General features: G+C 46.2%; 1 protein-coding gene across 1 annotated transcript in view; it reads right to left on the reverse strand.

The window, feature by feature from the left end:
* Positions 1-26,460, reverse strand: part of LOC141077350 (uncharacterized) — a 103,909-nt gene that overhangs the window by 39,135 nt on the left and 38,314 nt on the right. The window contains 6 exon segments of the mRNA XM_073564231.1: positions 13,656-15,017; positions 19,984-20,074; positions 20,273-20,370; positions 20,452-20,575; positions 20,659-20,838; positions 20,968-21,117. Of these exon segments, the coding sequence (XP_073420332.1) occupies positions 13,656-15,017; positions 19,984-20,074; positions 20,273-20,370; positions 20,452-20,575; positions 20,659-20,838; positions 20,968-21,117 (2,005 nt within the window).

Consider the following 26,460-nt stretch of genomic DNA (forward strand, 5'->3'; position numbering starts at 1 on the left):
ATTTTACTAAGTGAATATGGACAGCACGCCTTTTCTAGGCATTATCAAGTGAGTAGTCTATTTTGATCCTTTGACTTTGCCAGTATAGCGCTGTGAAATATTGTCTTTTTTACAGACATGTAATATGTCTTAGAAACGCATAAGGTAGCCTTGCCTGTCATGGTGTCTTAATCATATGATTTGAAAACCGTCATAAGAAATGTTAGTATTATCTGTTTTAGCTCATTTTGATGATGTAGAGCACCTCTTTTTTACTTTGGATTGGGATTTTGAGCACCAGTTCAAACACACTGGACATCTCCTCCCATCAGACCGCTTAAGAACACTCATGTACAGTATGGGTTTACAATTTCCATGTTTTTAGCCACTTATATATTGTGGAATGTTGGGGAAGGAGAAGGCGGAGACGCAGCCTGTGGTTGCTGCTGACTACTTTGAGCAACATCGCCCTGTATGCGTGCATACGGTTGCCCATGGTGTTGGTACTGACCTTCCTCCTGTGCTTGTTGGGGGTAGTGGCCATAGTAATACTGCTGAGGGGCATCTTGTTGGGGCGGGTAGGCCCATGTCTCATACCCACCAATATAGCCATGTCATTCCCAACCAGGTTGGGACCAGCCTCCAACACTGGGTGGGAAAAAGTGGCCATATTGGTGGGGTTGGCTAGAGCCAGAAATCTGTTGCTGCTGTTGGGAAGGTTGGGTAGGGGGAGGAAGGGGGTGAGGTGTAGGCCCACGTATTTGAGGATGTTCAGACCCTGCTTGACCAAGCATCTGTGTGGGTGGTCTCATGCGCATTAGATTTCTGGGGGAAAGCTGCCACCTCTCCAGATATTCAAAAAGCTCATATGGGGTATTGGGGGGGGTGCTTGCATCAAGCAGGATCTGAAAACATCCCCGAATACGGAGCCTGACCTCACGGGAAAGGGCACGGAGATAAAGGGCCAGGCTACATGAGTAGGTCTCCTCCCCATCATCTGTAGTGACTCGAGATAAATAATTTAGGACCCCTGTGTCCACATTGGTCCTGCTCTCTTGAACAGCGACCTGGCGCCTTCTTCGGCCTCGCCGGGATGTAACAGCAGCCTGTGGGGAGCCCCGGATCAGGCCATTCTGGCTGCTGCTCAAGTTGCCCTGCTCCTCCAGGATGGGTGATGGGGCAGCAGCAGACGGTCCTGGTGGTGTGGTTTGTTGGGCAGCCAATGGGTTCTCCTGTGATGACTCATCTTCACCCATGCTTCTTGTAGGGGGAGAAGATGGGCCAGCCACCTCATCCCCTACAGGATCAATTATGGGCTATGTCTCTGAGCCCGTTCCTCAATCCGTAAGGTTGGATTGAGTTCTGTTAGGCTCCTTTCACACATCAGGTTTTCGGCGTCAGGCGCGTTCCGGCGTCGTGCCGGAGCGCCGGATCTGGCAAATGTTTAGTAAAACCGGATGTGACGGATCTGGTTTTCTGCCGGATCCGTGTTGCTCTTGACAGCCAAAACCGGATCCGTCTCATCCGGTTCATCCGGTTTTCGATCCGTTTTTCGACGGATTACGCCGAATCCGGTTTTTAATATCGCCCCTTGTGGCCTTCCGAAAGGGATTGGCTACTGAAAAACTATAAATAGCGTGTTCCTACAGCCCTTCTTTGACAGGTTGTAAAGGAGAAAGTGCAGGTTGGAGAGAAGAGCAAGTTACTGGCGAAGATGGATGTTGTGATTGGAAATATTTTGAAGAATTTGGCGGATTTTACAGCGGAGGCGAATCGTTTGAGGGTGATTGTTCTGGAGAAGGAGAGAGCGAGACAGCAGCGCATCAGGCATCGTAGACGACGTTTGTGGATCCACCCCATCACAGCCAAGAGAATGACGCGTGGGGTCTATTCTACACTCTGCATGGACCTTAGATGAAACCCGGATAAATTTTTTGGATATGTTCGGATGAAAATGGAGAATTTTGATAACTTGGTGGAGCGCATTGCACACCTCATAAGAAAATCGGACACCTATTGCCGCTTCTCTGTTTCACCCGCAGAGCGTCTGATGGTGACTTTAAGGTAAGCCACATTTATTGTATATGCCTCGCATCAGAGCACACTTTCACTGCAATCTTGTTGGTGGTAGTTTGTATCTCCAAATGTTATAGCTGACTTTTGGTATGTAATGCTGTGATTTTAAACTAATTGATTGTTTTTTAATTCCCCACAGATTTCTTGCAACTGGAGAATCCCTTTCGTCACTGCATTTCCAGTACAGACTCAGGATTTCCACCATATCTGGAATAGTGAAGTACACATGCCGTGCACTGTGGGACTCCTTAGCTGAAGAGTTTTTACCAGAGCCCACAACAGAGAGGTGGATAGAAATTTCAGAAAAGTTTCAACAGATATGTCAGTTTCCGAACTGCTTGGGCGCTGTGGACGGGAAACATATCCGCATTGTAAAGCCAGCCGGATCGGGATCGGAATATTTCAATTACAAGAAATATTTTTCAATTGTCCTCATGGCCATCGCTGACGCGGAATACAAATTTATTGCTTTTGATATTGGGGCCTATGGCCGCTCCAATGACTCTCAAGTTTTCAAACTGTCTGCCATGGGGCGTAAACTGTATGGAAACACCTTCCAGTTCCCACCACCTAGACCGCTGCCGCAAACATCTGGTCCACCTATGCCATTTGTCTGTGTAGGGGATGAAGCCTTCCAGCTGTCAGAACACCTTTTGAAACCATACGGTAGCAGAGGATTGTCAAGAACAAAATGCATTTTTAATTACCGCCTCACAAGAGCAAGAAGAATGGTTGAATGTACCTTTGGTATTCTGACAGCCAAATGGTGGGTCCTATTGACTGCGATCAACCTCAAGACAGAAACTGTGGACGAGGTGATCAAAGCTTGCGTGGTACTCCACAATTTTGTTATCTGCAAGGAACCCATTTCCATTGAGGACACCTCTGAAGAAACCACCTTGCAAGATTACCATGACATTACCACTAGAAGTTCTGTGATGGTTTCAGTAATGAGGGACAATTTTGCACTATACTTTATGTCACCTCAAGGCAGAGTACACTGGCAGGATGACAGAGTGTGAAAGATTTGTGCCCTTAACCAAACTTGTGTACCTTCTGTACCAACAGTATATACCTTTGCCAACCAAAGTTGGCTATCTTGTCCTGGTCTTACTATTTTTACCTTTAGGCCACAGGTGTGTACCTGGTTGTGTTTTATGCAAAGTATTTCACCTTTTAACAAAAGTTGTGTACATTGTTAGGAAATCACCAACAATAAACACAACTTTTTAGGTGAAATACTTTGCTTCAAACACAACCAGGAACACAACTGTGGCAAAAAGCTAAAATTTACCCACAGTTATATACCTGGTTTTGAATACCTTTTTACCTTTTAAATACCCTGTATTTAACCTTTTTTTAAACATATTTCACCGCCGAAAGAAATGACAGACAACCATTGTGAAACGATAATTTAACTTTTATTTAAAATATTTTTTTTTTGTAAAATGTTTTTAAAGTGCAAAAAACTTTTTTAATAAAGGTTTTAAACCAAATGACCATTTTTATTAAAAAACACATTATAAATCTGTGTAGTGTGGGATGGAAATACTGCTGGAGGGGCTGCGGGACACTTCGACACTGGGAGTGTGGAGAGAGGACTGGGATCGTGGTGGGGAAGGAACAGTTAGAGGTGAAGGTGTGGAAAAAGCTACAGAATGGGTGGACATGTGGGAGGCAGAAGAGGTGGTGGGCGGTGGAGTGGAGGGTTGGGCAGGGACTGTAGGAGCAGATGATGTTGATGGAAAGTTGTATGGGGAAGGAGTTTGGTACGGGGAAGGAGTTTGGTACGGGGCAGGTTGCTGGAAGTGGGGAGATGTCTGGTACTGGGGAGGTTGCTGGTACTGGGGAGGTTGCTAGTACTGGGGAGGTGGCTGGTATGTAATAGGAGGGGGAGGATGGAAAGTGGCTGGAGGGGGTGCAGGTGGAGGAACTACTGGGGTGGGAGGAGGAGGTTGGGAGGTAACGTGCTGGAGAGCACCGTGGCATGAATGCATTACATGCATCTGCTGGGTAGGAGAGAGCGTTTCCATGCGCTCCACAACAGACCTGAAAAAGGTGTGGTTTGACGAAGATCTTGCTTCTGAATGCATGGTTTGCAGAAGTGTCTTCACCTCCAGAATGCTGGAGTTGATCTGCTGAAAGCCTGCGGAGATTTGCTCTGACAAGACTTTTAGACAGTTCTGGAAAGATGCATTCAGATGCAAGAACTCTGGCGCATAAGTCTTTTCCTGACCCCTCTGCCGCTGCCGCCCAGTACCCGCAGGTGTACTAGAGGTGGCAGGGGCAGAAGGGTGGGGTAAAGGGAAAGCGATCTCCTCACCAGCAGCTTCATGTAATGTAGGCGGCCACGATGCTCCTGTGCTGGTGGATGGGACAGATGGGTCGAATGTGTGGGAAGGCTGGGAAGGTGCAGATGTACCGGGGCGGTCGAAGTGTCCCTCGGTGCCGGTCTCCTCAGGGATCGCCTCAGAAGGGTCCAATCGTGCAGGCTCCCGAGTGCTGCTCACCGTGCTGTGGAATAAAGAGAAAAAAAAACAATTAATATAGTGACATGGTATGGCCCTGGCTGAAAAAAAATTGTTACATCTAAACATTTTTTTTTCACATGTGGTGTGTAATATTTACCTTCTGGTGACCATTGTATCCCGGAGGAACGACAGGGCTTGTGCGTACTTGTACTTGCTCCTGCGTCCTCCAGATCCACTCGGGGCCCGCATCTCTTTATTGAACTCCTTCTTGAAACGATCCCTCACAGACCGCCACCGCTTCACAATTCTGTCCCCTGAAACGAGAAAGGACAAAGTGGTTAGTATACAACATCAGTGTTTCCCAAACTCCAGTCCTCATGGTCCCCAGGGGTCATGTTTTCAGGATTTCCATAGTAAATAGAAATCCTGAACACATGATCCGTGGGGACCACGAGGACTGGAGTTCGGGAAACACTGGTTTACATCAAGCAACCGGTACTGTATATACTTCCGCTCTTTAATCTGGACCCGAGCATCGAGGTCCTCCCAGCGGGCCACAAGGAGCGAACAGATTTCCTCCCAGAGTCGTCGGGTAACGATCAGGTCAGCGTGGCGGCGGTCAGCCATATTCCATAGCGGCTCCCTTTCTCTGACGAGATCGATGAGGTTGTCAACATCAATTCCTCCATCCTCACCGTCTGAGTCGGGAGCACGCTGTGAAGGCTGTTAAAGTAAAAGAGAAAAATAGCAAAATTAGTCACGACACTTAAGACATGAAATAAAAAGTGTACCAAAATTTCACTTAAATATTATACTTACACGCTGATGACCGCCGCGTTGCTGTCGCCGACGACCCTGGGAGGCACTGTGAGGACCTCTTGGCCGAGCACCAGATTGGGAAGACTAGAGAAGAAAAGAAAAAAATTTATGTGTTTGGATGTTGGCATTTGTTTGCTGTGTGTGGTCTGCAGAACATTGTTTTCTATGTGTTGTGTGTAGTGTGATGTTGTGTTTCTGCGTTTGATGCAAAAAACTTACCAATTGTGAGCCCACTACAGGTGTCTGTCCACCCCTTCCTTCTTCTTCTGAGAGCTCCTCTTCAGCTTGTGATTCCTGTTTTGAAATAAAAGGCAATGAATAGACATATATTACAGAGATGATTGATTTTGGAAATAAAAACTTACCGTCAAACGCTGACGATGCGAGGGAGGGCTCCCAGAAGAAGATGTGCTGTCCTCTTGTTGGCCAGACTCCATGGCTGTGGGTGGTGCTGTTGCTGCTGCCAGTGCTGCCACTGCTGCTGCTGCATCTCTTGGGCGGCTGTTGAATAAAGAAAAACAAAGGGCCAATGAATATCTTGATATTCCATGGCCCTAGTTTTGAGGAATGGGGAATTTGATAATTACCGTCTCTCATCTGCTGCTGGACTCCCCTCCCGCTGTTCAGCATGTTCCCTTTGCTGCTCCATTTGGGGTGGTGGTGGTGCTGATGGTGCTGCAGTGGTCTCCTGCCATCTCCTGCGCCTGGTTGCTGTCTTGGGTGGCATGTTGGGTGTGGCTGAGGGTCCCACTGTCATGCTTTTATATATGTGTCTTGTGGGCAGAGCTACTGAGCATGCTCAGACCCAAAAAACCGGATCCGGCGCATTGCGGCGCTCATAGGCTTTCATTGTGTGAAAAAGACAAGAAACGTTACAGTAGCCGTTTTTTACAGACGCCGGATTGCGACACATTGCCGGATCCAGCGAAAACCGGATGAAACGCATGGCCATCCGGCCCGATCCGGCGCTAATGCAAGTCAATGGGGGGAAAACCGGACCCGGCATTGCAGTCAGAAGTAAAATACAACAGTGCACTTATAATATCTGAGTGCTTACTTTATGATTCATAGCTGTTCATCTGTTCCCCCAACAAATGATTTCAGTGATAAAAACTGACATCCTGCCAAGTTTGAACAAGGTCTACTACTTCCCGGATGCCTCTTCTGCACAGTACAAACATAAGAAAACTTTATAAATGCCTGCCATCACAAGAAAGATTTTGGAGTGGAAGCTGAATTGCCCTTTTTTGCCACAGGTCATGACAAATGTGTATGTGATGATTTAGGATGCCCCGTGAAACGTTTTGTAGCTCGGGCTAGCCACCAGAGGTCATATTCAGACCAAATCTTATCTCCCTTGCAGCTTATCAACTGGAGGGAGAAAATTATTCCTAACATCCAGATCATGTAGTGTACAAACCAGGACTATGAAGAAGAGGAGAGTTTGTTAAAAGATTGATTTCTGTAAGCAGAGCCCATCAGAGAGACCCAGCAATACTGGACTGTCATCCCAGGTAAGTGAAAAAGAAAAAATAACAATGAATTTATCATTCAACAGTGACGTCCATGAAGGGATTGAAGGTGGCTGTCACGGCCCCGGGTTCCACTTACCTTGTTGCACGCGCTTCCTGACATGTCCCCACGCCCGGCCTCCGGCTCCCTCGGCGTCGGGCGCCTGCGCACTGCCTCCCTCCTGGTGCGCAGCCCCCTGGGTAGTATGACACGCTGGCCCCGCCTCCAACATGGCGGCACCCAGTGCTACTTATGCCCGGCGTCTGGACAGGTAAGACGCCTGTTCTACTAATGCGGTGACGCTGTCTCATAGCAGCGTTCTCTGTGTTACAGGCCCCTTCTACCCTGCCTCTGTCTGTGCAGTGTCCCTGGTCTTAAGTACCTCTATTCTTGCCTCTGCCTTCGCTGTGTGCTGTATCTTCAGTTCCCTCTCCCTTTGCCTCCACCTGCGCTGCCTCCGACAGCTCTCCCTCTGCACTCTTGCTATACGGTACCCTCTGTTGGTCCTTACTCCTTCCCTGTCCTGCTCCTTCCATCCTCCCGTTTTGTGTTTTATCAGTACTTCTGCTTTTGCAGCCTCCAGCTATTGCCACCCGCTGCGCTCCGGTCCTGCGCTCTGCCTGTTCTCCACGGCCTCTGTGTTCCCCTGGGCTCCCTGTACGGATTTGCCTGTGCCTCCTCTCCTGTCTAAGCCCAGTCGTCCCTTTGGTTCCGGCTGTCGCGGTTCTATCCCCTGGGGGTCTACCCCTAACACTCCCTGTATAGGGGGTGGTTCTCACCTGGACGCTCGCCCTTAGGGGCTCTGTAGCCGTGACCCAGAGGGTCCACTTCCGGGTTGTCTCTGCATTCCTCTTGCTACAGCAACCGTAACAGGTTGCTGATCCCGCTGGAGCCACGGCTGCCCAAAAAGATTTGGTTTTCCTTCAGGAAAACCAGATGCGTTGATGTCCTTTATGAAAACTATGGACTCGCGTCTTTCCGCTCTCCAATCCTCTGACCATGGTAACGCTGCCCAGTTGGCTGGCTTACAGCAAGAATTGGCGCAGCAGCGTGATACCCAGTCACATATCCTCAGCTATATGGCTTCAGTAGATGGTCGGTTGCTTGCCTTGCAGTCGGCCGCCTCTGCTCCTCCTGCTGCGGGTTCCCATCCTCCTCCGCAGTTGGCCAAACCACCCCGGTATAGCGGTGACGCCAAATTATGCCGGGGTTTTCTAAATCAGTGCAGTCTTCATTTTGAATTACTGCCCCAGCAGTACCCCACAGACCGAGCCAAAGTGGCCTTCATCATCTCTCACCTAGAGGGGGACGCTCTGGCTTGGGTCAATCCCCTCTGGGAGCGTGATGACCCTGTGGTTTCCCAGTTATCTGTATTTATGGACACTTTCCGTCGGGTTTTTGACGAACTGGGTCGATTAGCCTCCACCACTGAGGCTTTGTTTAGCCTCTGCCAAGGTTCCCTAACCGTGGGCCAGTACGCCATACAGTTCAGGACCCTGTCCGCCGACTTAGGTTGGAATAGCGAGGCGTTGGTGGACGCTTTCTGGCGAGGTCTCTCGAGTCATATTAAAGATGAGCTCGCTGGTCGTGATACCCCTACAGCTCTGGAGGATTTGATTTCCCTGGCCACACGGATAGATCTCCAGTTTCAGGAACGGGCCAGGGAGAGAAGGGTTTCTTGTCCTTTATCTTCTCTTTGCAGACCACCCAGTTCCCGACCCAGGATCCTCTTCTCTGCCTCTGCTCCCTAACCTATGCAGGTGGACTGCCTGAAGCTCTCTGACCAGCGTTGTAGGGAGAGAACCCTCCAGGGTCTTTGTTTCTACTGCGGTAGCGGTTCCCATTTGCTCCAAACTTGTCCTGACCGTCCAGAAAACTCCTCCGCCTAGGCCAGGTGAGAGAGGCCTTCCTGGGTGTTTGTGATACCTCTCTACCCCTCACTTTGTCTGTCCTCTTGCATGTTGATGGGAAGCGGGCTTCTCTGGTGGCCTATGTGGACTCGGGTGCCGCCGGAAATTTTATTAGGCTTGAGGAGGTCAACAAATTTTCTGTTCCTGTGAGGCCCTTAAAGAACCCTCAAAGTCTCACTTCCGTAGATGGTCGACCCCTGCTAGAGACAGTTACCCATGTCACTCATGAGGTAGAGTTGCAGGTAGGAGCCCTGCACAAGGAGAAAATTATGTTTTATGTCTTGGCAGGTCTTTCCCATCCAATCCTACTCGGTCTCCCTTGGCTGGGCTCCACGAGCCCACCTTAGATTGGCATAGCGGCAACGTCTTGCGCTGGGGGGGTCTTTTCAGGCTCGGTGCCTGCTGCCGCTGCATCCCGTGGGTACCCCTCTTCCTTCTCCTGTTCTCTTCGGATTACCGTCGGCTTATAGTGCCTTTGTGGATGTTTTTGATAAGAAACATCTAGTCAGTATAGTCTAGATTATAGTCTAGAGATTATACAGTCTAGTGTGCATGGGGAGTGTGTCATCACAGACACTTGGATGAGTAAGCATGGCCAAGGGGGTTACATCTCGCTGACTGGGCACTGGGTGACTCTACTGGCTGTGGGGACAGGTACTGCTCCACAAGTCTTGGAATCCCCAAGGCTTGCAGGACAAACCTCTACATTTAACACTTCCTCCACTGCTTTTGCCTCCTCTATCACTTTTAGGGCCTCCACCTGTGCCCTCAACCTCTGCCTTAATGAGACACGCGTTCCAAGTGCGGAGCAGATCCCCACCACCTCCGTACTGCACAGCCAGGGCTCTCTGCAATCAGGCAGTCTTAAAATTGATATGTCTTGGAGATTGCAGTCATACAGCTGAAGAGTTGTGGACAGTTCTCCAGGCTCAGTTTGATCAATGGCTGTCTCCGCTGAACCTGCATGCAGGGAAGGTGATAAGGGTGCAAACTTGGTGGCGGCCCTACGGCAAGGCAAGCCCACACACGTGCCTTGCATGGCTCATGTCCTCAACTTGGTGGTATAGCGTATTCTCCACCACTATTCTGGCCTGGGTGAACTGCTCAAGAAGGCACGTAAGCTGTGTGCTCATTTCTGCCATTCACACCCCTCTCCTCATCGACTTGCAGTGGAATTCCACTCTGCACGATGGAGCGACTGTGGCAGCAGCAACAAGTCCTGACGCAGTATGTCATGTCATATAGCCTGGGCCAACGCCGTATGGACCTGGCGCATGTCACATTTACAGAGTGCGCACAGATTAAGTACTTCTGCACCCTTCTGCACAGTTTAAAAATGGCTACTGAGATAGTTATCACTGATGCCTCCATCATCAGCATCACTATTCTGGTCATCTATATGCTGGAGAAGACATTGAATAGCCTGCGGGAAGAGATGGTGGTCCCAGAAGAAGAGGAGGAAGCAGAGGAGGATGCAGAAGGGATAATACTGTCTCTAAGTTCAAGACTGTCGCAACACAAGTGGGTGCCAAGGGAGGGTGGATTACTGTGATCGAGGGGGGGGTGATAACAGACAAGCTGTTATGGAAGGTGCAAGATCCGAGGAACAAATGGAGGAGAAAGAGGTGATGGGCGAGTAACTGTCAGATGAAGAGGATAATACTCCCCTCTCTGTTATTCGTGGTTGGTGGGATGGGACGGAGGAAACGAGCCTCATTGTTACCCAGTCACCAACACAGCATGGGCTTGGACCTCATGGTAGAGCCCTACATATGAGAGCCTTCTTGCTGCACTATATGCAACATGATGCCTGTATAGTTATGATTAGGAATAATGCTGACTACTGGGTTGCCACTTTATTAGATCCACGTTATAAAACCAAATTTTGCCACATGATCCCTGCCCTAGAAAGGGAACAGCGAATGCTGGAGTATTGAAACACGCTTTTACACAACCTTAAGAGAGCTTTTCCCTAAGACAGCAGTGAAGCACACAGTTCGAATCGCGGTTGTTGACTTCCAACCTCCGGACCATCAATTCTTCAACGCCAAAATATTAGCAGCAGCAGCAGTGGTGGAAGTAGAAGAAGCAATTTTTGTGAGTCCTTTGACACTTTTTTAGGCCAACGCATGACGTGGGTTACTTGCTTACATATTTTGGCCAAAATATTAACTAATACCTCTCATATTTTTTATATGTGTTTTTTGCACTTTATTTTTCAGGGTGCAGTTGGGCCCATTCAGTCTTGTAAACTGTGGTGTCTGTTCACATGGGATGCATTTGGATGGCGCTAGGCAGCCCGCCTGATCTAATAGTATGGGCGTAACTAATAGGCTGTTAACCTGGATGCTGTGCATTCCCATTGTGTGAACAGCGGAGCATACAAGTCTTCATTGTGCATTAATATACCAAGCAACCGCCCCTCCATACATTGGTAGGTTGTGAGCGGTTGTCTCATCGGTATTCTTGCACCTGTGTTGCCGCCATCTTAACTATATGGGCCCACTCACCCTGATAGTGCATTTGTTTGGAGGTCTGGGCAGGTCGGCATCTCTGCTTTTTGCTGTTTTTGAACATTTGACATTTGCCTGAATTTTTATATCTACACATGATTTACACAAATTATATTTTCTTGTGGTAACTCTATACTATTTAACATTAGAATCTGTGTATTTCTGTAATTATTTGTATGTATACATGATTGATTACCACTTCTGTCTCTGTAAAAACAATCCCCTTTAACCCCTTTCTGACATCGGGTGTAACTGTACGCTGATGTCGGACTCCCTCCTTTTGATGCGGGATCTGGCGCTGAGCCCACATCTTTTCTCGCACATGATGGGCCAGAAATCCCGCACATCGGTGACCCTGTCACGTGATCACGAGTCACCGATAGGTTGGCATGACAACCAGAGGTCTCCAGCAGACCTCTATGGTTGTCACTGCCGGATCCTATGAGCTCTGCCCAGTGGTTGGCGCTCATAGCAAGTGAGCAACTCTGCTACATGCAGGTGATCTGATCATTGCCTGCATGTAGCAGAGCTGATCGGGTTATAGCAGCTTCTAGCCTCCCATTGAGACTATTGAAGCATGCCTGTGGAGACATGGGGTGGTCAGCGCGCACCCCGGTCCGCTGGCCGAAACAACATGGATCAGGGATCATCCCACCGAACGCAGGCTCTCCCTTTAACATGGGCATAACGCTACTCAGACAACACACACACAGTGAGGGTAATGCAGTGTGGCAATGCTTTATTGTACCACAAAACAGGCAGATAACACATAGAACAGTCCCAGCAAAATACCCAACAGAGTGCACATTGCAGAGTCTCATCCTTCCGCTGATTTGCTCCAGGGGTTGCTACCCCACCTGTGGCACGCACAAAGAGGAGGTAACAACAAGTGTAGGAAGATGACAATCCATTCAGTCCATACAAGCTAAAAAAAAGGCCAGTTGATCCGAGGATCACAACCTGGCTTCTCCAAACGTATCCATGGTTCAGCGATGGTCAGTGGAGCAGCTCTGTATTCTTCCAACCAAGGCTGAAAACCCCTAGGTTGTTTCCTGTAGAATGATAGATCCATGTCCCTCGTGATGTAAAAACTATACGAAGTATAAAGTTTGAAGTCTGGGATCTGCCGATATGTGGCTAGTTTTCTGTTTCAGATAACATGATTTTAATTTTTTTTTGTCCAGTCGCGCTTGAATATAGATCAATATTAAATAGTCACCTGATGACGCCTTTGGTGAGGACAATGAAACCCATAGAAATAAGAGGCTTGGAGAGTGAGTGTGTATACATCACCTCACCCTATATACTGAGATGTTGGGTATATGTTTTTTTCTATTAGTCACCTTCTGACTAACCTGCAGGGGGTGAATTATGGGTATAGTTTTACATTTGGAATTAATAAAGTTTAGTTTTATCCTATTTTCAGCATACAGGAGGAATGACAAGAGACAACCCATTTAAGAAAGTTCAATTTTGGTTAAAACTATTCCAACATTATGAACATAAAAAAGGCTTCTCCCCTATGTGACATCTCTGATGTTTATTAACAGCTGATTTCCAAGTAAAATATTGACTATATTAAGAAAATCAAAAAGGCTTCTCCCCTGTGTAACTGCTCTGATGTCTAACAAGAAGCGCTTTCCGGTTAAAATATTTCTCACATTCTGAACAGGATAAAGGCTTCTCCCCTGTGTAAGTTCTCTGTTGAGGTGGCTCAGTCGCTAGCACTGCAGCCTTGTAGTGCTGTAGTCCTGGGTTCAACTCCCATCTAGGACAACATCTGCAAGGAGTTTGTATGTTCTCCCCGTGTTTGCGTGGGTTTCCTCCCACATTCAAAAGACATACTGATAGGGAATTTACATTGTGAGCCCCATTGGGGCCAGTGATGATAATGTGTGCAAACTGTAAAAGGCTGCGGAATAGGTTAGTGCTATATAAAAAGAAAGATTATTATTAGTAGTAAGATTCCATTTCTGTTAAAACATTTCCCACATTATGAACAGGAAAAATGGCTTCTCTGATGTGATCAAGATTTATTTTCAATTAAACAAGAAAGAAGTTTCTCCCCTGTGTGAGTTATTTGGTGTGGAACAAGACTCCCTTTCTGGTTAAAAATTATTCCACATCCTGAACATGAAAAAGGCTTCTCCCCTGGTGAGTTCTCTGGTGCCTAACACAATCTGATTTATTGCAAAAACATTTCCCACATTCTGAACATGAAAAAGGCTTCTCCCCTGTGTGAGTTCTCTGGTGGGTAACAAAATTTGATTTGTACGGAAAATATTTCCCGCATTCTGAACATGAAAAAGGTTTCTCCCCTGTGTGTGTTCTCTGGTGATTAACAAAATGTGATTTATGTGCAAAATATTTCCCACATTCTGAACAGGAAAAAGGCTTCTCCCCTGTGTGAGTTTTATGGTGATTAACCAAATCTGATTTCTGGTTAAAACATTTCCCACATTCTGAACAGGAAAAAGGCTTCTCCCCTGTGTGAGTTCTCTGGTGAGTAACAAAATGTGACTTATGTGCAAAACATTTCCCACATTCTGAACAGGAAAAAGACTTCTCCCCTGTGTGAGTTTTATGGTGATTAACCAATTCTGATTTATGGTTAAAACATTTCCCACATTCTGAACAGGAAAAAGGATTCTCCCCTGTGTGAGTTCTATGGTGATAAACCAATTGTGATTTCCAGTTAAAACATTTCCCACATTCTGAACAGGAAAAAGGCTTCTCCCCTGTGTGAGTTCTTTGGTGTCTAACAAATTGTGATTTAAGTGCAAAACATTTCCCACATTCTGAACAGGAAAAAGGCTTTTCCCCTGTGTGAGTTCTATGGTGATTAACCAAATCTGATTTCTGGTTAAAACATTTCCCACATTCTGAACAGGAAAAAGGCTTCTCCCCTGTGTGAGCTCTACGGTGATTAACCAAATCTGATTTCTGGTTAAAACATTTCCCACATTCAGAACAGGAAAAAGGCTTCTCCTCTGTGTGAGTTCTATGGTGATTAACCAAATTTGATTTCCGGTTAAAACATTTCCCACATTCAGAACAGGAAAAAGGCTTCTCCCCTGTGTGAGTTCTCTGGTGAGTAACAAAATGTGATTTCTGTATAAAACATTTCCCACATTCTGAACAGGAAAAAGGCTTCTCCCCTGTGTGAGTTCTATGGTGATTAACAAAATTTGATTTCCGGTTAAAACATTTCCCACATTCTGAACAGGAAAAAGGCTTCTCTCCTGTGTGAGTTCTCTGGTGAGTAACAAAATGTGATCTCTGTATAAAACATTTCCCACATTCTGAACAGGAAAAAGGCTTCTCCCCTGTGTGAGTTCTATGGTGATTAACCAAATCTGATTTCTGTATAAAACATTTCCCACATTCTGAACAGGAAAAAGGCTTCTCCCCTGTGTGAGTTCTATGGTGATAAACCAAATCTGATTTCCATGTAAAACACTTCCCACATTCTGAACATGAGAATGACTTCTCTGCTTTAGTAGCAGTTTGTTTTTTATTGCCTTTTTTGTGACATTGCTTTCCCTTATTACTCAGTAATGAATCAGAAGATGGGACCTGTTTCATAAGATCAGATGACAAATCTTTGCTATGAATGGATGATGATATATCTGGAGTAATAGCAATCACTTCAGTTGTATCTTGTAGGATCTCAAGATCATCAGATTTAAAAATTGAAGATGTCAACTGTCCCTCTGATCTCCTGGTACAGTCATCTGCTAAGATAAAAAAAACAATCATTATTTATTACTAAAATATCCTTTAGTTTTATATTTTTGAACATTTCTACTTAAATTGTCCATAAAAATGGCAAGCTATGTAAAAGCTTTAATTATTTACCAAGACAATGACAGTTCACAGTGTAATAGAAAACCTTGTTGGATGAGCCAGTAGTGTGCGGTGTTCAACTGTTTGTTCATTCTGCCTCCCAAATATCGAATACAAAGAAACCAATCAATGTTATGTAGGCGAAAATAATACCAATTCTCATCTCACAAAAAACAAGTCCCCACTCAGGTCCATCATCTGTCATTGGAAAAACAGAGGTTCCCACACTAATAGTGGCTCAAAGGCTGTTGAAAAGCAACAGAGTTTCTATAAACCAATCCAGCAAAATCCGCTCTCACTTCGGAGTCTTGCAGTGTGCGCAAACAACGTTTAGGATCCCTGTACTTAGCAATATTATAGTGAGAAGAATCCACTTAATTTGCGGTGTCTCCTGGAGCACAATCTGGGCACTATGTGCTGGGTAATAAAATGGCAAATGTGTAATTTTCACTCCAACATCCACTGGATGTTAATTTCCGGAAAGTTGCTGTGGAGTCAAATTATTCACTCCTCCTACACACATGGTCAAAATTGTTGGTACCCGTTGTTTAATGAAACCCACAATGGTCACAGAAATAACTTTAATCTTACAAAAGTAATAATAATTAAAAAATCTATGAAAATGAACAACTGAAAGTCAGACATTGCTTTTCAGCCATGCTTCCACAAAATTAAAAAAAAAATAAAACTCATGAAATAGGCCTGGACAGAAATGATTGTACCCTTAACTAAAATATTTTATTGCACAACCTTTGGAGGCAATTGTTGAAATAAAATGATTCCTGTAGCTGTCAATGAGACTTCTGCTCCTCTCGACAGGTATTTTGGCCCACTCTTCAAGAGCAACTACTTCAGTTGTCTCATGTTTGAAGGTTGCCTTTTCCAGACGGCATGTTTCAGCTCTTTCCAAAGATGCTCATTAGGATTTAGGTCAGGGCTCATAGAAGGCCACTTCAGAATAGTCCAATATTTTCCTCTTAGCCATTCTTGCCTGTTTTTAGCTGTGTATTGTGTGTCATTATCCTGTTGCAAGACCCATGACCTGCGACTGAGACCAAGCTTTCTGACATTGGGCAGCACATTTCTCTCTAGAATCCCTTGATAGTCTTGAGATTTCATTGTACGATGGAGATTCTAGACACCCTGTGCCAGATGCAGCAAAGCAGCCCCAGAACGTAACAGAGTCTTCTCCATGTTTCACAGTAGGGACAGTGTTCTTTTTGTGATATGCCTCATTTTTCCATCTGAGAACATAGAGCTGACGTGCCTTGCCAGAAAGTTCCATTTTTGTCTCATCTGTCCATAGGACATTCTCCCAGAGGCTTTGCAGCTTGTCAACATGTAGTTTAGCAAATTCCAGTCTGATTTTTTTTCAACAATGGTGTCCTCCTTGGTCGTCTCCCATGAAGTCCACTTTGGCTCATAGAACGACGGATGGTGTGATCTGACACTGATGTTCCTTGAGCTTCAAGTTCACCTTTAATCTGCTTACAAGTTTTTCTGGGCTCTTTTGTTACTATTCATATTATCCGTCTCTTTGATTTGTCATCAATTTTCCTCCTGCGGCCACGTCCAGGGAGGTTGGGTACAGTCCTATGGATATTAAATTTCTGAATAATATGTGCAACTTTAGTCACAAGAACATGAAGCTGCTTGGAGATGGTCTTATAACTTTTACCTGTAACATGTTTGTCTATAATTTTCTTTCTAATCTCCTGAGACAACTCTTTCCTTCGCTTCCTCTGGTCCATGTTGAGTGTGATACACACCATGTCACCACACAGCACAGTGAGTATCTGTAGCCTCTATACAGGCCACTCACTGATTCCAGGATTGTAGACACCTGTGATGCTAATTAGTGGACACACCGCGATTTACACATTCTGTGGAAGCCTGGTTGAAAAGCAATGTCTGACTTTCATTTGTTCATTTTCATAGATTTTTTATTTATTATTACTTTTGTGAGATTCAAGTTATTTCTGTGACCATTGTGGATTTTTCTGTCATTAAACGAGGGGTACCAACAATTTTGACCCCGTGTGTATAGATTACAACCCTCAGGGAATTAATTTATAAAATGGAATCACTTTATGGGGATTTCGACTATTCTGGTTTTCTGTCATTTAGTTATATTAGGGCTTCTGCATATGGTGTGTCCAATCTCATCTGGGATCTGTTCCTGCTGTCCAGCTGGAGTAATCTGCTTCCTACTTCAGCCAATTGGATAGTACCACACCCTACTAAAGCGCAAAGCACATGGCCGGAATCTGCCAGATACAGCGCTGTTCTCCTCTGGTTCAGTCCTCTGTGCTCAGCTTGCGGATTGTGTATTTATCCCCTGTTGTGACCGTGGCCCGTTTACTGACTACTCTTGTGTCTTCTGGTTCTGTATTCTGTCCTTCTGGTTCTGACCCAGCTACCTGACTATTCTTCTTGCCATCTAACACTACAGAATAGCAAGTCCAAGCCTAGGGGTCCCAGTGTAAGTCCAGATCCATGTAAGGGTGTTAAAGGGCGATGAGCAAGGCAATCCCTGGGATATGGAAAGCAGAGAAGATAGAGCCAAGAAAGCTCAAAAGATGTCCACCATGAACAGCCAGGTGACCATGAACAGTGCTCCCAATACATTGTGTCTGCAAACTATTCCAGCTAGATCTGCATTCAAATAGCTAAATGGCGCTCCTTCCCTTCTGAACATTGCCATGTGCCCAGACAGTAGAGTATAATCGTATATAGAGTATAGTGCGAAGCTGGAAAATAATTTGTAAGATCCATCTGTTTTCTATTATCCTTTGTGAAGAATTCCAAACTTACCACCACATAAAGTGACACACGTCAGATATTAATAATGGGGCCTGATTAAGAACACAAAACTGGCTGCGGGAAGAGGTTAAATCAGAGGATTTTGGACACTACTGTAATCAAACACTGTGACTATAGACAATAACATCTACTGAAATGATCAAACTCCTCAGTCTCCATCAGTAATAAATGAGTAGCTAGTGGTGAAACCTCTCTGGGGTAATTAGAGTATGGGGCTCGGTGACGTCACAATCTAAACCATTGTAAGCTCCAATATTTTCTGTCAGATGAGTTTCATGAAGAAATATTACACATTTAAAGAGAACTGTGTATAATAGTACAGAGCTGAGATGTCTTAAAGGGAACCTGTCAGCAGGATTGTGCTCAGTAACCTACAGACACTGTCAGGTCAGCGCCGTTATACTGATTACAATGATACCTGGTGATGAAATCCGTCTTGTGGTTGTTGTGTAATCTGTATTTGTAGTTTTCAGTTAATGATATTCTCGTGCTCGGGGGCGGGGCTGTGGGCGGGGCTTTGTTGTGCTCTGATTACATATTCATCTGTATTAGCTTATGACAGGTCGCTGACCCCTCACTGTGAAAATGAGGGGCAATACCCCGAAACAGCTGTCTGTGGATGGATACCATGTTTTGGCATAGGTGGTTTCCTTCATTGGAGACTGCCCTTCCCGTGGTTGTTCCTTCCCGGGGAAAGACCTGGCTAGTCATTGCTTGCGTTGAGAAACATGTGATGGTGTCTCCGCGGCTTCTGTTTTGCATGTTTTGCATATTTCCCATAAGGGATGGGGGCAGTGCTCTAGAATCACTGCGTTGAGAAACACGTGATGGTGTCTCCGCAGTGTTGGATGTTGATCTCCATGAGTTCATTCATCCTCATTTTCACAGTCTTTTACTAGGCATTGCTCCTACCAGCCAGTTTCCTACTCCACACTGATGAGGGGCAATACCCCGAAACAGCTTTCTGTGGATGGATACCATGTTTTGGCATAGGTGGTTTCCTTCATTGGAGACTGCCCTTCCCGTGGTTGTTCCTTCCGGGGAAAGACCTGGCTGGTCATTGCTGACCCCTCACTGACCTGCCCCGCATTATTACATAATGCATATAATAGCATTGATATTATTGTTGATAATGCCTATAATATTGTGGCTATTGTGAGGCTTAGAAAAATTACATCCAGCAAAATGACACCAGTGGCGCCTGCGCAGTAGCCTCTATCTCTTACGTATAGATACTACTGCGCAGGCGCCGACATCGCCAGTGACATTTTGCTAGATGTAATACAGATGAATATGTAATTAGAGCACCACATAAAGCACATATTTTTCTACAAGTGATTTTCTATCTTGTCAGCACATTCTATGTATGCTGTCAGTTGGCTTTATAGTTACAGATCTGGGCAGGTAACGGTTAGCGTCTCCTAATGTGAAGGAGAGAATGGCTACTGAAATCAATTATTAAACCTTATATAAGTCAGTTCGGATATGGTGTACCAAGATGGCGTCTGTGTCTTTCAGACAACACCCTGGAAGGAATCCTTGGAATGCAGAAGCTGAGATACTGGATACCATATATGGAAGTGAAGCTGAAATGGACCTATCATAGACTGACACTGGCTACTCAGAAGATTGTGTGACACCCATCGCCTGTCTCTTTGTCTTGAGAATAAACTTCAGTTGTGTGCAAGCCTTTGCTGAGAAAGGAGTAGACATCTAACTCTGCGTTCGGTATGACTCTTTAAGCGTGCACTCGGCCTATGTTGGGTCAGTACAAGCAATCATATTGATCATGCCTTAAGGGATCACCCTCACACTAATCCCAGGGGGGGTGGATCCTCCAGGTCGTAAGTTCTATAGAAAAGGGCTTTCAATGCCCAAAGTCATTTGAACAGTTTTGGGTGGATGATAATGTTGTGGTCTAGACGCAAAATGGTGATCATGGTAATACGGCCGGACTACACCACCGATAAAGCAGCCACAGCCGGTGACTGAGAGGAATCTGTGACTTCTCTGCATTCGGTGGTTACTACTCACCTGGGTAGTCATATGTGGGAATCTCCTCTTTACACCACTCATCATCTCTCACATATGTCTCTGTAGTATTAATATGGGTCAGATCTTCACCCTGAAACAAATATTGTAAAAGTCACCGACAGATGGAGAAGTCCCATCTATGACCAGCTCTAATCCTGCCATCTCCACCGCTCTCATTACACAAGTATTAAACATATAATACTGGTGGATAAAACAAGACTGAGCACAAGACCTTCACAGCCGTCTACACATCATAGGGGAGATCTCCTGACACCTTCTCTCCATCTACCTGATGATCCTGAGGAGCACTGGGATCTTCTTGGTTATAGTCCTGTGGAAGAAGAGGACGGGGACATCTCTCTGGTGTTGTCCTCTTACTGGATAGATCTGGAGGAAACACCTACAGGGACTGAATTCATTCTCTACATAGATAATTATAGGCCGTGTGTATTTAGTCCTGTCTATTACCTGGAGATGTGAGGTGCTGGGGAACCTCCATTATGACGTCCTTGTACAGATCTCTGTGTCCTTCTAAATACTCCCACTCTTCCATGGAGAAATAGACAGCGACATCCTGACACCTTATAGGAACCTGACACATACAATGATACCGTCATCCCCCCGATCCCTTCATAGCGTTATTGTATAATGTCCCAGCATTCCCAGCAGTGTCACCTCTCCAGCCAGCAGCTCAATCATCTTGTAGATGAGTTCTAGGATCTTCTGGTCATTGATGTCCTCATGGATCAGGGGGTGAGGTGGAGACCCCGTGATTGGGCTCAGGGGTCTTCCACATCCCTCAGACACAGGGTCCTGACAGCGATCACTAGAGGTCTTCTTCACCACTGTATAATCCTGGTAATGGAGAGACACATTAATAAATCTCACTACAGACATTTTCAGAGTCCTCACCTCTCCAGTTCTGTCCATCTGTTATTCCCATAGATAAGAATGATGTAATGTGACGTCATCAGACTCTCTCACCTCTCCAGTGAGATGGAAGAGGATCTCTAGGGTGAGGTGTAACATCCTCCCCGCCATCTTTTCTCTGTCCATATCCATCCTTGATGGGTAAATCAGGAAAATTCTCTTCTGTAGAAGATCTTCACTGAGAGGATCCGATATTGTAGAGACCTGAATGAGAAGAAGATGATCCGATGTAACATCATAAGAATCCTGTGTAATAATACACTTACTGGAGATAATAAGGGAAACATATGAGGAGATTTATTATCTTACAGGGTTTAGTTTTCTTCCCTGACATCTACTAATAAAACCTATATATTTAGGCCACAGACAACAAGCAGTTTCCTCCTCGGAGTCGGCAGCTGAACACGTTCCTCATAGACTCATCTTCCATAACGCTAATTCTCGTCTCATTACCGACACTGGAATCGGCATTAGCAATACTGCAGGAGATATTCATTACACGTGACATGAGAAATAACTCCTTCATGATGAGGACGACATCTTCATCTTCTACTGCGGCTCTAGAGACAGATGTGGCCAGAGTCGGTCACTGCCTCCATCCCCGCCGGCCGTCTATATGAATGTTTCCCGTCTTCCCCGCACTGGAATCTTCTCGTTAGATCTCAGCTCTGAGTCACACACAGAAGTTTGAGGCTTTTAGAAAAGATTTTTTGTTTCCAAAATCACAACGGACAGAAATGATCTGATCCCAAAGTCTCCATGTACAGTGATTTATGGGGATTATTTCTGGCCTTAGGCTTTCCTATATTACAAGAAAAACTCCAGAAAAAGCCGACATTAAAATGTTTCTAAAGAAAAAGTGGCTCCAACAATTCTTGTAAGAAGAAAAAAATATGCAAAAAGCAGAAGACACATTTTATAATTTTTAACATGTTAAACATTTATTAAAAAGAAATGAATCTTTTTGGTCCCCAGAACATAGATGTACACCGCAGGGACGGCACAGAGGAGGCTGCAACAAATCCCTGACAGTTTAACCACTTGCTGCTGTGAAAAGCAAACATGGCATCTAAGAAGGTGTGACAGAGTTTGGCTGAATGCCCCCCGCCCCCAAGTACTCGATAGTATGGGGCGGCCTAGTTACTCCGATACTTACATGCCTAATAATGGGGTCTGGGCTGCAATGTATGAAGGTCTATTAGGCCGGGCCAGAGGCAGCGTCCAATAAGTTACCTTATAACGCCCCCATACACATTACACTAAAGTTCCATGAAAGCACTGATTTCGGGGGGTTTGGCCGACCATATAATGTATTTGGGGGCCTCCCGACAGATGATGTCAGGGCAGAGAAGGATCCGGCATCCTGAATTTCAGAGGATAATCCGTTTGTTCTTCCTGTAGATAATCCTCCGCTAGAGGAGTCTGGAGGCGACTCTCTCATACAGACCACAGGAAAGCTGGAATATTTGTGTATATGGGGGAGTCGGGAGAGATCGCCGTCTGCCAAATGACCGTTCAGCCAACTCTGATCTCATGTGTATGGGGCCGTTAGTATTAAACTGATGGGCAGTGATGATACACGGCACTACAGTAGTACAGGGCATCACCGGAGCCATCAGAGGCTTGTATGTTGTGTGATCGCACTGATCAGAGGTGTTTAAAAAAGGTTTAAAGTAGAAAAAAATATCACAGTTTCAGCAACAAGAAATATCCATCACTATATGGAAAGCAGAGTCACTGCACAATGTTAGTTACGTCACGTCCATAACTACTTTATTACACTCTATTATCCTGTACACAGTGGAGTAGATAGAAATCACAGATCACACAGCAATAGCTGGAATTGGACCATCCAACGTAAAGAAAAAAAAATCTATCTATATACACGGTTCAAAAAAATAAAGGGAACACTTAAACAACAGAATATAACTCCAAGTAAATCAAACTTCTGTGAAATCAAACTGTCCACTTAGGAAGCAACACTGACTGACAATCAATTTCACATGCTGTTGTGCAAATGCAATAGACAACAGATGGAAATTATTGGCAATTATCAAGACACCCTCAATAAAGGAGTGGTTCTGCAGGTGTGGACCACAGACCACATCTCAGTACCAATGCTTTCTGGCTGATGTTTTGGTCACTTTTGAATGTTGGTTGTGCTTTCACACTTGTAGTAACATGAGACGGACTCTACAACTGACACAAGTGGCTCAGGTAGTGCAGCTCATCCAGGATGGCACATCGATGCGAGCTGTGGCAAGAAGGTTTGCTGTGTCAGTCAGCGTAGTGTCCAGAGGCTGGAGGTGCTACCAGGAGACAGGCCAGTACACTAGGAGATGTGGAGGGGGCCGTATGAGGGCAACAACCCAGCAGCAGGACCGCTACCTCCACCTTTATGCAAGGAGGAACAGGAGGAGCACTGCCAGAGCCCTGCAAAATGATCTTCAGCAGGCCACAAATGTTCATGTGTCTGCACAAACGGTTACAAAACAACTCCATGAGGATGGTCTGAGGGCCCGACGTCCACAGATGGGGGTTGTGCTCACAGCCCAATACCGTACAGGATGCTTGGCATTTCCCACAGAACACCAGGATAGGCAAATTCGCCACTGGCGCCCTGTGTTCTTCACAGATGGAAGCAGGTTCACACTGAGCACATGTGACAGCCGTGACAGAGTCTGGAGACGCCGTGGAGAGCGATCTGCTGCCTGCAACATCCTTCAGCATGACCGGTTTGGCAGAGGTCAGTAATGGTGCGGGGTGGCATTTCTTTGGAGGCCACACGATGTTGGGCTGTGAGCACAACCCCCATGGAGACACAATTGTGCCTTTACCTGGAGATAAATTCCCAGTGGGGGCAATTTCCAAAATGCAATAACTTAAGTGGGGAATTCAGCTCTTTTCACACTTAAGGGATCTGTATATGGAGTCTACAAACTACAGTGGGGGAATAAGGATTTGTTACGCTGCCAATTTTGGGGCTAAAGTCACATTTTTGTGAGGAAAAAAAGTACAATTGTCATTTTTTCCTTCCACATTGCTTAAATGCCTGTCACACTGTCCGAATTCAGATATTGTCCTGTCAGAAAGGAGAATACAGGGAGCGAAAGGGTTAATAGGACTCACAGGAGGAACCTGCCCAGAAAGCAGAAGATCCAGGAGTGTCTGCCACATATATGACTGCTCTGTGCTCACAGGACCTGTGATGAGGTCACAGGAGGGGAGGAGTCAGGGGTCACATGATCAGGGGCCTCAGTGTGTGCAGGACTCAGTGTGCTGGAGCGCTCCCGATAATCAGCTGTGTGTGTCACGCTGTGTGATAGTCACAGCACCTGCATGGAGAGCGACACATGCAGCTGATTATCGGGAGCGCTCCAGGGATCCGGGCCTTCACTAGACCCCTGTACAGCTGTATAATGAGGCCCAGGCTTTATAGTGAAGGGATAGGAGTGAGGGCCTGTTCCCAGGAGCTACAGTCTGAGGAAAGGGCTAAAAAGCCTTCACTAGACCCCTGTACAGCTGTATAATGAGGCCCAGGCTTTATAGTGAAGGGAAAGGAGTGAGGATCTGTTCCCAGGAGCTACAGACTGAGGAAAGAGCTAAAAAACCTTCACTAGACCCCTGTACAGCTGTATAGTGAGGCCCAGGCTTTATAGTGAAGGGACAGGAGTGAGGGCCCGTTCCCAGGAGCTACAGACTGAGGAAAGAGCTAAAAAGCCTTCACTAGACCCCTGTACAGCTGTATAATGAGGCCCAGGCTTTATAGTGAAGGGACAGGAGTGAGGGCCTGTTCCCAGGAGCTACGGACTGAGGAAAGGGCTAAAAAGCCTTCACTAGACCCCTGTACAGCTGTATAATGAGGACCAGGCTTTATAGTGAAGGGACAGGAGTGAGGGCCTGTTCCCAGGAGCTACAGTCTGAGGAAAGGGCTAAAAAGCCTTCACTAGACCCCTGTACAGCTGTATAATCAGGACCAGGCTTTATAGTGAAGGGACAGGAGTGAGGGCCTGTGCCCAGAAGCTACAGTCTGAGGAAAGGGCTAAAAAGCCTTCACTAGACCCCTGTACAGCTGTATAATGAGGCCCAGGCTTTATAGTGAAGGGAAGGAGTGAGGACCTGTTCCCAGGAGCTACAGACTGAGGAAAGAGCTAAAAAAACCTTCACTAGACCTCTGTACAGCTGTATAGTGAGGCCCAGGCTTTATAGTGAAGGGACAGGAGTGAGGGCCTGATCCCAGGAGCTACAGATTGAGGAAAGAGCTAAAAAACCTTCACTAGACCCCTGTACAGCTGTATAATGAGGCCCAGGCTTTATAGTGAAGGGACAGGAGTGAGGACCTGTTCCCAGGAGCTACAGACTGAGGAAAGGGCTAAAAAGCCTTCACTAGACCCCTGTACAGCTGTATAACGAGGCCCAGGCTTTATAGTGAAGGGACAGGAGTGAGGACCTGTTCCCAGGAGCTACAGTCTGAGGAAAGGGCTAAAAAGCCTTCACTAGACCACTGTACAGCTGTATAATGAGGCCCAGGATTTATAGTGAAGGGACAGGAGTGAGGGCCTGTGCCCAGGAGCTACAGTCTGAGGAAAGAGCTAAAAAGCCTTCACTAGACCCCTGTACAGCTGTATAATGAGGCAAAGGTTTTATAGTGAAGGGACAGGAGTGAGGGCCTGTGCCCAGGAGCTACAGTCTGAGGAAAGGGCTAAAAAGCCTTCACTAGACCCCTGTACAGCTGTATAATGAGGCAAAGGCTTTATAGTGAAGGGACAGGAGTGAGGGCCTGTTCCCAGGAGCTACTGTCTGAGGAAAGGGCTAAAAAGCCTTCACTAGACTCCTGTACAGCTGCATAATGAGGCCCAGGCTTTATAGTGAAGGGACAGGAGTGAGGGCCTGTGCCCAGGAGCTACAGACCGAGGAAAGGGCTAAAAAGCCTTCACTAGACCCCTGTACAGCTGTAAAATGAGGCCCAGGCTTTATAGTGAAGGGACAGGAGTGAGGGCCTGTGCCCAGGAGCTACAGTCTGAGGAAAGGGCTAAAAAGCCTTCACTAGACCCCTGTACAACTGTATAATGAGGCCCAGGCTTTATAGTGAAGGGACAGGAGTGAGGGCCTGTGCCCAGGAGCTACAGTCTGAGGAAAGAGCTAAAAAGCCTTCACTAGACCCCTGTACAGCTGTATAATGAGGCCCATGCCTTATAGTGAAGGGACAGGAGTGAGGGCCTGTTCCCAGGAGCTACGGACTGAGGAAAGGGCTAAAAAGCCTTCACTAGACCCCTGTACAGCTGTATAATGAGGACCAGGCTTTATAGTGAAGGGACAGGAGTGAGGATCTGTTCCCAGGAGCTACAGTCTGAGGAAAGGGCTAAAAAGCCTTCACTAGACCCCTGTACAGCTGTATAATGAGGACCAGGCTTTATAGTGAAGGGACAGGAGTGAGGGCCTGTGCCCAGGAGCTACAGTCTGAGGAAAGGGCTAAAAAGCCTTCACTAGACCCCTGTACAGCTGTATAATGAGGCCCAGGCTTTATAGTGAAGGGACAGGAGTGAG

Source organism: Dendrobates tinctorius, unplaced genomic scaffold, assembly GCF_039654945.1.
Source record: "Dendrobates tinctorius isolate UK_male_01 unplaced genomic scaffold, ASM3965494v1 ptg000438l, whole genome shotgun sequence".
In the NCBI taxonomy this organism is placed as follows: Eukaryota; Metazoa; Chordata; class Amphibia; order Anura; family Dendrobatidae; genus Dendrobates; species Dendrobates tinctorius.